General features: G+C 38.9%; 1 protein-coding gene across 3 annotated transcripts in view; it reads left to right on the forward strand.

Moving 5' to 3' along the window:
• Positions 1–12,471, forward strand: part of BORCS5 (BLOC-1 related complex subunit 5) — a 66,905-nt gene that overhangs the window by 28,102 nt on the left and 26,332 nt on the right. For all 3 annotated transcript variants that reach the window (XM_036457871.2, XM_036457870.2, XM_045587758.1), the window contains one exon: positions 11,307–11,464. In XM_036457871.2, coding sequence (XP_036313764.1) covers positions 11,307–11,464 — 158 coding nt within the window. The remainder of the gene's footprint in view (positions 1–11,306; positions 11,465–12,471) is intronic.

A 12,471-nucleotide genomic window follows, 5' to 3' on the forward strand; every position in this document is an offset into this window, starting at 1 on the left:
GTGGCTATGGGTGCCGCCATCTTTGAGGGCATGGCAGTCAATTAGAATATTCCCTCCTTATTGGCTATGGGTGCCGCCTTCTTTGTGAGGGCATGATGGTCAATTAGCATATTTCCTCTTTATTAAATAGGATGAGTATTAAATAGGGTGAACTCTACCCAAATATTGATACCAGAGAGTTAGCTGTTCATTGTAGTGTTCAAATATTATATATTTTATAATTGGAAGGGACTTTTAAGTTTTATCATACAATTTACTTCCTGTAGAGTTCTGGAATGTATTTAGTAGAGTATCTCATCAAATAGATAGACTTCTAGCAATGACTTGCTGAATATATAATCCCAAGCAGCTCACTGTCATACAAGGAAATCTGCTCTTTTATTGGATACCTTTAATTAGTTGAACGTGGTGCCTTCACTTAAGCCTAAATTTGATTTGCTATAACTTTCACTTATTGTTTAATTTGTTTTTTAATGAACGGCTTCCTAAAAATAATTTTGAAATATCTCACCTTTACATATTTACCTACTAGTTTCAATTACAATTAACATGAAAATACATATTTGTTTGACTTACTTTTAGTTTTTGTTTCCTTCCAAGGTATAATTTAGCTTCATCTTGTCTTTATAGTGAAAATTATATATGTGAACATAGGTTGAATAGTAAAACTTTCCACATATTTTAATACTTGGTAGACAGAAAAGTTCCAGCGTGCTTTTATGTACTACTCATTCTATTATTTTTTCTTAGAAGTTGCATGTAGGCAATGGTTTTGGTATACATAATGCCACTTTTCCACTAATAATATATGATAACAACCTCCTTTATCCTTCTTTCTTTCTTCCAATCTTTCCTCCTCTCCCTCCTCCTTTTTTTTTTTTTTTTTTTTTTTAGCACAAAGGTATTATATTATCTCCTTTAACCTGTGTATAAATTTTCCTCATTGGCAGGGTGTGATGCTGAAGTTCAGATAGGTTTAAAGACCTTTCCTATCACATGGCTCTGCAGGTAGAGACAGCATTTATCTCCAGGTCTAATTCTAAAACCTGCATATTTAACCAGTTTATAAGTCTGTCTCCCTAATTTACTTATATTAGTTTCATAAAATCAGACATATTTCTGTTCTAAAAATGTTTGTATCTTTGGGTTACCCCAGTGATTTTCAACCTTTTTTATCTCATGGCACACATAAACTAATTAATAAAATTCTACAGCACACCAAAAATATATTTTTTTGCCAATCTGATAGAAAAATTGGTATAATTTTTACTAATTAAAAAAAAATTAGTAAGTATCTACTCTTTTTGCACCAAATCGACTTTTTTTAAAAAAATCAGGTACCGCCCTAGCTGGTCTGGCTCAGTTGATAAAGTGTCAGCCTGAGGACAGAAGGTTCCAAGTTTGATTCCGTCAAGGGCACATATCTGGGTTGCAGGCTTGATCCTCATGCAAGAAGCAGCTGATCAAGGATTCCCTCTCATCATTGATGTTTCTATCTCTCCCTCTCTCTCTCCCTTTCTCTAGGGGGGGTTGGGGGGGGTGGGAGAAGGGGAATCAGGTGCCTATAGTTGTATAAAGAATTTCTGGCCGGTTTGGCTCAGTGAATAGAGCGTCGACCTGTGAACTGAAACGTCCCAGGTTCGATTCCAGTCAAGGGCATGTACCTTAGTTGCGGGCACATTCCCAGTAGGGGGTGTGCAAGAGGCAACTGATCAGTGTTTCTCTCTCATCGATGTTTCTAGCTCTCTATCCCTCTCCCTTCCTCGCTGTAAAAAAATCAATAAAATATATTTTAAAAAAAGAAAAAAGAATTTCTGGTATGTAGAATTAACCAATTGGATGCAACCTTATTATGTGATATGACCAATAAGCTGCAGCTCTATTATGTGACCTATATATTTATGGTTCAAGACAGGGCATTCACACCAGATGGCTATTGTTGTGTTAGTTGTCATGTTTTTATTTGACAGTCTAAGGGAAAAGAGGTCAGTGCTCCTGACTAAATAGTCAGGTATTGCATGTTTTAAAAATTCTTGTGGCACACTGTTTGAAAATCGTTGGGTTACTCAGTGTATCACATTGGTAGTGTGTGTGTGTGTGTGTGTGTGTGTGTGTGTGTGTGTCATGATTGGAAGTATATTGCTTCTGCTTGCTTCTCTTTAACAATCCCAGCTCCTCTCCCTTGGTTTTGGACACCAAGAATTTTCTTCCTATGATCGCCCATCTCTCCCTTGTTCCCTGTGGTGCTCTTTCCTGTTTCTGGAGAAACTAAAGCACAGAATGAGAAAAGAGTAACAAATAATTACATAATTTTTTTCCTGAACATTATCAACTGATGTGTTTCATAAAGGAGGATGTTTTCACAGCTGTGTGCTTTAGGGATAGTGGGAAAAGTTTGAATTTTTATAACTCGAGTATCTCCTACAACAAAGGCAGTGACGCACATGCTTGATGGACTTGGAATGTGGAAACCAGCTCTGATAGCCCGGTGATAGGATCTTTGCGTTTATGATCACACTGGGATTCAGATAAGTTATCTCAGTGAACTTGAGATCAGGGTTCAAGGAACCAAGGCGTAGAATTGCTGAATATATGATTTAATTACGCTAGATCAATCACATTTTGACGAAGTGCTGATGGGATTGGATATATGGTGTGTACATTTTGACATAGTTGCTAGGAAAAGGGACAAAGTTTAATCCTTGGTTTTGTTGACCTTTGGTATCACTTTTATCTTGTAGTTCCATGTAACTGCCTTTGCTGAATTTTCAAAAGTCTGCAGTCAAGTGATTTGCACCAGAAGAGCCCATATCTTCATATATGGGTGACGTAAATTTACTTTAGATGCGGGAATGAGTTCATTTCTGTGGAGAGATATGAAGAGAATGTGTGTCTTGCTCTGGTGATAAATTTAAATCAGAACTTTGCTTGCAGGAAATGGAATGGAGTAACCAGGCACTTGAGCCTTCAGAATTTAGGGACCTTTAGCAAGGCCCAAGGGGGCACCAATTGTGTGTTTGCAGAACTCTATTCAAATACAAGCATTCCTCAGTATATGAAATAGCAGATATCTGTGGATATCTACTTTGTATTCGTTCATAAGGCACTATGTGCCTTTGGTCTTTCAGAATAAAAAGACAAGATTTCTTTTTTTCTTTTTTTCTTTTTTTCTTTTTTTGAGTAGCAGAAAATTCTATTTTTTTATAAGTCTTTATTGTTCAGATTATTACAAATGTGATCCTCTTCCCCGCCCCCCTCAATTGTGCCCCTCCACCAGGTTCCCACCCCACCCTCTGTCCTTTCCCCATCGCCCATTGTCCTCATCCATAGGTATATAATTTTTGTTCAGTCTCTTCCCTCACTCCCACTCCCGTTTTCCCCTGAGAATTGTCAGTCCACTCCCCTTCCATACCTCTGATTCTATTATATTCACCAGTTAATATTGTTCATCAGATTTTTTAATTCCCTTGGTTTTTAGTTTCACTTGTTGATAGTTACGTATTTGTTATTCATAATTTTTATCTTTATCTTTTTCCTCTTCCTAAATAACCCCCTTCAGCAATTCATATAATTCTGGTTTGGCAGTGATGAACTCCTTTAGCTTTTTCTTATTTGTGAAGCTCTTTATCTGGCCTTCGATTCTGAGTAATAGCTTTGCTGGGCAGAGTATTTTTGGCTGTAGGTTCTTGCTATTCATTATTTTGAATATTTCTTGCCATTCCTGGCTGGCCTGCATGGTTTCTGTTGAGAAAAAGAGTATGGGTGCTCCTTTATAGGTAACTACCTTCTTTTCTCTTGCTGCTTTTAATATTCTCTCTTTGTCTTTTGCTCTTGGGATTTTAATTATGATGTGTCTTGGTGTGGTCCTCTTTGGATTCCTTTTGTTTGGGATCCTGTGCGCTTTCTGGACTTGTAAGTCTAATTCTTTTCCCAAGTGGGGGAAGTTTTCTGTCACTATTTCTTCCAGTATGTTTTCGGTATCTTGCTCTCTCTCTTCTTCTGGGATCCCCATAATTCTGATGTTGGTTCGCTTGAAATTGTCCCAGAGGTTTCTTACACTATCTTCAACTCTCTGGATTCTCTTATCTTCTTGCTTCTGTGGAGGAGTGTCCTCTGGCTCTTTGTGTTCTAAATCTTTGTCTTGATTCTTGAGATCTTCCAGTCTGTTTTTAGGACTCTGTAATATTTTTTATTTCAGACAATGTTTTCTTTATTTCTAGTTGATTCCTTTTTATTTCTAGTTGATCCCTTGTTATTTCTAGTTGATCTCTTTTCATATCCTCATAGGTCTCATTTATTTTATTGGCCTTTTTTAGGATATTATTGAAAAAAGCCTTATAACAATGGTTTTGAACTCCATGTCCATTCTTTTCTTTTCCTCCATCTCTTTCTTTTGTGTCCTTCCTCTTGTCTGCATTTTAGTTGTTTTCCTGATTTGATGGAATAGTTTTGTGTGTTAGGTGTTCTGGTAGAGCCCAGTAGCACAGCCTTCCCAGTTACCTGCGGTGGACAGTCTTGGTGTAGCCCTTTGTGGGCTATGTGTGCAGTGTTGTTGTTAAGCCTTGCTTATCACTGGGAAGCGTTGATCTCCAAGCCAATTGGCTGTGAGGATCAGCAGTGTCTCAGCTAGGAAGGCTCTGTACTCCTCTTGTATGAGGCGGAGTCTCGGGGTGGCTGCAGGCAATCTTTGGTTCCCTGTCAAAAGTTCCCTTAGAAAAGTCCTGTTCGTGGTGAGTCTCACCAGATTGGTTGCAGACTTGCGCACCTCTTTGGTAAAAGTGCAGACAAGCTTTGGATTCCAGCCAGTCCCTCCTTAGAGAAAGCCAGCCTCTGGGAGAGCTTCTGTGCTCAGCTTGGATGGAGCAGAGTCTCAGGGTGGTGCTGACAAGCTTTGTTTTCCTGTCGGTTCCTCCCCAAGTCCCACAGTAATGTCCCCTGGCTTCACACACCTCCAAGAGATCTCTGCCTGCTGCCTGACAGTCTGGTAGCCGTCTATCAGAGCAATAGGGTGATTCTGTTTTCCTCTCGAACAAGAAAGCCAGCAGCGCGTTAGCTGTCCGCCCTCTCTGCGCGCCGGGAATAAGCCAGCAGCACTCTCGGCCCACCCTCTCCGCACACTGGGAGTAAGCCAACGCCTTTTCGTGTGCACCATTCTCCGTACCTTCACAGTTTCTGAGGGTCAGCGTGCCTTCTCTCTCCTTCTCAGATGGCAGAGCCTCCTCTCAGCTAGCCGCCCAGTGCTTCAGGGCAATGTTTCCCCTGTTTTCCAACTCTAAATTCAAATTTGTTATGGTAGGCTGCATTCAGGTGTCTACCCTATGCCGCCATCTTGGTTTCTCAAGACATGATTTCTTTAGTCAAGGATCTTACCAGGTAACTGGAGAGAGAGAAGAATGTCAAAAATAATACACAAAAACGATGCTCTCGTAAATCCCATAAATGAACTTTTATTTATTTATTTATTTTTTAAATATATATTTTATTGATTTTGTACTGAGAGGAAGGGAGAGAGATAGAGAGTTAGAAACATTGATGAGAGAGAGTCATTGATCAGCTGCCTCTTGCACACCTACTGGGGATATGCCCGCAACCAAGGTACATGCCCCTGACCGGAATTGAACCTGGGTGCCTTCAGTCCCCAAGCCGACCCTCTATCCATTGAGCCAAACTGGTTTCGGCCCATAAATGAACTTTTAACCAAGTGTGCTCCACAACTATATCAGCCAGGCCCTCTGGTGGTTTTAGGAAACTGTTAGGAGGAAGATCCTGGGAGCATTGTTTTTTATCCACACAAAACATTTAGTGAGTTGGCATGTTATAATGGGCTTGTCTCTACTTGTAGTTTCTTCTCCAAATAGTTTAACCAAAACAATAATGATAACCATTCTGAATGGCTCCTTCTCTCAAGTGAGATTGTTGCTCCTCTGATGTGACTAAATAGAGTTAACCAGTCCCTAAGGGAACCAGTCATGGAGGGCACCCTTTCTAAATGCCCCAAAGGAAGTGAACACTAACACATATCATAAGTTCCTGCCCAAATTGAGCAGATGATTTTAGACTTTCCCCTTTTTTTAAGATGAGTGGAGGGGATGCCTTTGAGAACTAGATTTAAAGAATACACGGGTTTCTGTGCTTCTTTTAAAAAAATCTTTGAAATATACCATGAACAACTGAGTAAAAAAATCTTTTATTAGCCTTGCTGGTGTGGCCCAGTGGTTGCACGTGAACCTAAGAACCAGGAGGTCACAATTCCATTTCCGGAATTATGCCTGGGTTTCAGCTCCATCCCCACTGGGGGCCATGCTGGAGGCAGCTGATCAGTGGTTCTCTCTCATTATTGATGTTTCCATCTTTCTCCCCCTTTCCCTTCTCCTCTGACATCAAAGATATATACACTGAGTGGTCAGATTATTATGATCTCTGAATGCATAATAGTCTGGCCACTCAGTGTGTGTGTGTGTGTGTGTGTGTGTGTGTGTGTGTGTGTGTGTGTGAGGCCCAGTGCATGAATTTGTGCATGGGTGGGGTCCGACCAGTCTGGCCAGGGGGAGAGAGGGGACATGGGCAGTTGGCCGGCCTGCCTGCTAGTCGAACTCCTGGTCGAGGGGACAATTTGCATATTAGCCTTGATTATTATGGATTCAGAGATCATAATAATCTGACCACTCAATGTATATTTTTTAAAAATCCTTTATTAGTTTTAGAGGGGTTTTCTTTTCTCAAAATCTGTTGATTAATTATACTTTCACAAAGTTACACAGATTCTGCTTTCTGTATTCTGTGGTGGGAAATGGAACTTATAATACTGTTTCTCATATGGGCCCCACTACTCATAATATTCATTTCTAGTCCTGTAAGTGACTAAGCCACTAAAAGTCAAGGAATTCAGTTGGGTAAAAACCCAGGTTAATACCCATATGGCTTTTGACTATATTTCAGAAAAACATTTTTCCCCTACCCAACATTTCAGAAAGAAAAAGATTGCTCAGCAAAATATTTTCCAAATTTCTAACTCTGATGATTTTTTCCCCTCAACACTTTGAGGTGGGTGCACATGGCAGTTTGCTGACCTGTGTAATAGCCGGACTTGGTCCTCGCCCTTCCCTGGAGCCCACTTTATTCCTGTACAAACAAAGTGGTTTCAACGGGGCCTTGGGAAATGTCTTCAGTTGCAAAACCAACTCAATATATGGAATCTATTAAATCAGGTTCTTAACTCAATAAACATCTACTTTGTGTACATCATCACTGTTTTAAGCTAAAGAAGAATTAGAAAATGGAGGGCAATGGCCCTGTTCCCTAGCATAGTGAGGAAGACATGATTTAGAAAAGTTTATTTAACATGGGAGACTAGCCGTAAATATATGGAAGAATGGTGTGTTAGGAATGAAATTCATGATGTCTATAATTTTTAAAAGGGGAGGAACAATAAAATAATATATATATATATTTTTTTCACTTATATTTACGTAAAGAAACTTAAATGACAAGAATTAGACAGTTGGGAAACGGAGCTGGTAGCATGCTCAATACATTATCCTATATACCTTTCTCTTATTACTTAATATCTTATGGAGATTTTTCTATATGAATACATACAGAGCTTCCTCATTCTTTTCTATGGTCACATATTCTTTCTTATAGCTGCATCATGTTTTAATTAACAAATTCCCCATTGATGGACATTGAGATGTTTGTTCATATGTTGCTATTATAATCACTGTTGCAATGAATAATCTTATATATTTTTTAAATCATTTAACATGCATGCTGATATACATGTAAATTCCTAGTAGTGAAATTATTCTATAAAGGCTTTATGCATTTGTAATTTTGATGTCCATGCCAAGTTTTCCTCTATGGAGGTGTTAATGACTTACATGTGAATCAGCCATGCCTGTTTCCTCATAATTCCACCTACGGAGTTTTTATCATACTTTTGGACTTTTACCAATTTGGTGGGTAAAAAATGGGCTAGCAATAAAGTTTTAATTTCTATTTGTCTTATGATGAATAAGGTTATACATCTTTTCTTATAGTTGAAGCATTGGTATATCCTTTTCTGTGAAATGCCTTTTCATGTCCTTTGTCTATCTTTGGCTGATTTTTTTGTTTGCCAATTCTGGGAGCTCTACATGTAAGAGGAAGCTTACCATTTGTGATTGCAAATATTCTTCCCAGTATTTTGGTGTACTTTTTAACCTGTTTTTGCCATGGGGAATCTTGATTTTTATACGGTTGGATTTATCATTGTTTCCCTTCTGGCCTCTGCATTGTCCTGGCCTCCTATTGATGGCACAAAATCATTCCTCTTTCCATGGTGTGCCCTCTCTCTTTTCCTACTTCAGTCTTGGATTGACAGCAAAATGCTTTTGGTATCTTCCCTCCCAATTCTGTTTCTGGAATTGTGTTTTTTTCAGTTATAGGAGATATGGTATTTATATTAGGAGATTTCAGTGTTCTGAAAAAAAAAAAAATTCCATCTTCTTGATTAGAGGCACTTTAGAAAACTGTTTGGCAGTTTCTTGTAAAACTAAACATGCAGTTACCATACAATGCAGAAATTGCTCTCTTGGGCATTTATACCAGAGATATGAAAACATATGTTTACACATAAACCTGTACACTGCTGTTTATAGCAGTTTTGTAACAGCCCTAACCTGGAAACAACTCAAATGTCCTTCAGTGAGTGAATGGTTAAACAAGCTCTGGTACATACATGCCATAGAGTACTACTCAAAAATAGAAAGGAACAAGCTATCGACAATCTGTATTGGATGAATCTCTAATATATTTTGTTAGGTGAAAAAAAGTTAGTCCCCACAGGTTACATATTATATCATTCCATGTATAAAACATATTTCAAATGACAAAGTTTTAGAAATAGTGAACAGATTAGTGTTTGCTGGGGTTAAGGATGCCCCCCTAGCAAGGATGAGAGAGAGGTGGATATCATTATGGATGAGAGAGAGGTAGATGTGGTTATAAGAAGCAACACAAGAAACCCTTGTGTGATGGAATGGCTCAGTATCTGATGTTGATGGTGAACACATGAACCTATGTGTGAAAAAATTGTATAGAACTAAATACACTGGTGCGTCAGCACACGCACTCACACATACACAAATGAATGTAAGTAAAATTGAGACATCTGAATAAGATCAGTAGATTGTATCATTGTCAATATCCTGGTTGTGATATTATATTGTAGCTTTTCAAGATTTTACCTTCGGGGGGAGACTGGGTAAATAGATTCACAAGATCCTGTACAATTGAAAAATAAATTCCCATTTTTGCAACTACCAGCTTCACCAAAAACTGCTATGTAGAGACAGATCCACTGGAGTAACTGGGCTCTTGGTGTTAGGATCAGCAGTGGAACAGCTGAGGGACCTAGTGCTGGCAGTTGGGGGGTTGGGGAGTGAGACAGAGCCTCAGGTTCAACTCTGCGCTCTGCTCTGTCAGGCCAGGTGAAGATCTGAGAGCAGTGACTGGCACTCCCAAGGATTCATTGGGACTACCCAACTGGGTAGCTCATTTTACAGCCTGTCTTGGGCTAAGGAACACTGGCCTGGGCTCCCATACCTCAGACCCAGTGAAGGCTTGACATTGGTGGTTGGAGGCAGGAATGGGGAAAGGTTCCCAAGATGACCTTTGCTATGGGTAGGTTCACCCTCATTATGCCCAGCATGTACCCTGTAGACATGTTTATTTTTGTGTACCTCTTGCTGTATCATTGGCTCTCAGATAAGGTAGAGCATGATCTAGCATAGTGCTTCTCAGAGTGTTGTAGGGGGAATCCCTGAGGTTCCTGGGACCCTCCTGGGGAGTTTTCACAGTAATATTTAGACATTTGCTAATTACTCTCATTCTCTTACAAGTGTGCAAATAGAGTTTTCCAGAGGTGACGTGATGTGAAAGAGCAACAAATTGAACATAGAAGTGGATACAAAACTCCAGCTGTATTCTATTAAGCCAGACATTAAAAACACGTAGAAAAATATAAACAAGTGCCATTTTTCTCACTTTTTTGTTTTGGAAAATAGTATTCTTTTTTCTTAAAATATGGGCGTGTGTTTTTTTGTTAACATTCAATGAAGCTATTGTTATTTTTAAATGATTTAATAAATATTTAAGAGTGTTCTCGGCTTAATTTTTAATTGGTGAATATTGATATAAACTACATAAACCACAGCTCTTTGGGGTCCTTAAATAATTTTTGAAAAGATAATGGAGTCCTAACAACAAAAAAATGTGTTATTACCAGAATGCGTTTGGCCAAAAGTTGGTGGACTTGCATTCTAGTCAGGATTTTGCTGTGTGACCATGGGCAAGTCAGTTAGCCTCTTTTATTGATTTCTTCTTCTATAATTGCTAATAATTGCCCTGTTCTATATATACTTTAAAGAAAAGTGAGATAATTCTATATGAAAAGCTTTGAAAATAGAATGTCCTATGCAAATGTAAGAGAATTTAGTAATTAGACAACTAAACTTTTTTTTTTTTAAATATATTTTATTGATTTTTTACAGAGAGGGAGAGGGATAGAGAGTTAGAAACATCGATCAGCTGCCTCCCGCACACCCCCTACTGGGAATGTACCTGCAACCAAGGTGCATGCCCTTGACCGGAATCAAACCCAGGACCCTTCAGTCCGCAGGCTGACGCTCCATCCACTGAGCTAAACCGGTCAGGGCGACAACTAAACTTTTGTTGGAAGAAAATGTGAAGAATGAGGTTTATGGTTGTGTCAGCTGATACCCTGTTCACTTTTTAAATGTTTTCATTTTACATCTCCTCCTAACAACTTCCTTATCCATTTTATTTCTTTTTTTCAGTTTCTCAGACAACCATTTGAATTATTAAAAGGAATTTAGTAAATACATCTTCCAAAGTTTTCAATCAAGAAGGGATTTATATTCCTGATATTTTGAAATGGTGCCGTAAGGTCGGGAGTTTTGTCTTGGAGAAGCCACTCCTAGCTCTGTGACTTTAGGGAGGTTACTTAACCTCTCTGTGTCTTGGATTCCTCATCTGTAAATTGGGGCTAACAATACTTTGTTTTCCGTGGTGATTAAGAGTATATAATAATGCACAGGAAGCACTTGGCCAGTGCTTGGCACATAGTAGATTCTCCATAAATGATAGTTGCTTTGATTGTCATTAGTATATAACAAAAGATGCACCATTAAATTTAGGTCTCTTACCCAGTCTTTAGTAAACTTACTATTGAGCTACTTTATTCATCAGCTTATTAACAGTATCTTTCATTTCATTTGATTTCATTCTTTTTTTCTGCTTTGAAGGGCTATTGAGTGGCCAGACTTCCCCAACAAATGCCAAATTGGAGAAATTGGATTCTCAGCAGGTGTTGCAGCTCTGCCTCCGATATCAGGATCACCTCCATCAGTGTGCAGAGGCCGTTGCTTTTGATCAGAATGCTTTGGTTAAGCGGATCAAAGAGGTAAGTATTGTAGGAAAATAACATTGCTGAGTTATGGTGATTACCTGTGTCTCGTGAGTCCTTTTCTACTGGGCAGTAGAACTAGTGAGCCCAGCTTTATGGGAAATAGTCATTTTTCTATCTGAGCTTTGACATTTGTTCTCATTTCTTTGTGGGATTGACTTTTCAAACAGTAAAATGTGATGGTGAAAAAGAGTGGTCCATCGAGCTAAACCAATGTGGACTTTGAGTCCCAGTTCACCACTTATTGCTTGGGCAAGTTACTTAACTTCTCCTGGTCTCAGTTTTCCTCATCTGAAAATGGGGCTAATAAGTAGTAACCTATCCCAAGGGTTGAAGAAAAATTAAATTGCTCAGTTAAGTGTTAACTCTTTTATTTGTTTATTTAATTTTACTTTTCAATTAGAGTTTACATTCCATGTTATTTTGTATCAGTTTTAGGTGTGCAGCTTAGTGGTTAGCCAATAATATACTCTATATAGAGTTCCCCCTGATAGTTCCAGTACCCACCTGGCACCATACATAGTTATTACAATATTATTGAGTTTATTCCCTATGCTGTACCTTACAACTTCCAACCTGTGCTTCTTTTATGTATATATTATTGATTTAAAAAATATATATATATTATTGATTTTTTACAGAGAGGAAGAGAGAAGGATAGAGAGTTAGAAACATTGATGAGAGAGAATCATCGACCAGCTGCCTCTTGCACACCCCCTACCGGGGATGTGCCCGCAACCAAGGTATATGCCCTTGACCAGATCAAACCTGGGACCTTTCAGTCTGCAGGCCAATGCTCTATCCACTGAGCCAAACTGGTTAGGGCCAATCTGTGCTTCTTACCCTCTTCACTCTTTCACCCAGTCCCCCAACTCCTCTCCCCTCTGGCAGCCATCAGTCTGTTCTCTGCATCGATGAGTCTGTTTTTATTTTGTTTGTTCATTTATTTTTGTTATTTAGATTCCACTTGTAAGTGGAATCATATGTTATTTGTCTTCCTTTGA

This window comes from Pipistrellus kuhlii, unplaced genomic scaffold (assembly GCF_014108245.1).
Source record: "Pipistrellus kuhlii isolate mPipKuh1 unplaced genomic scaffold, mPipKuh1.p scaffold_m20_p_3, whole genome shotgun sequence".
In the NCBI taxonomy this organism is placed as follows: Eukaryota; Metazoa; Chordata; class Mammalia; order Chiroptera; family Vespertilionidae; genus Pipistrellus; species Pipistrellus kuhlii.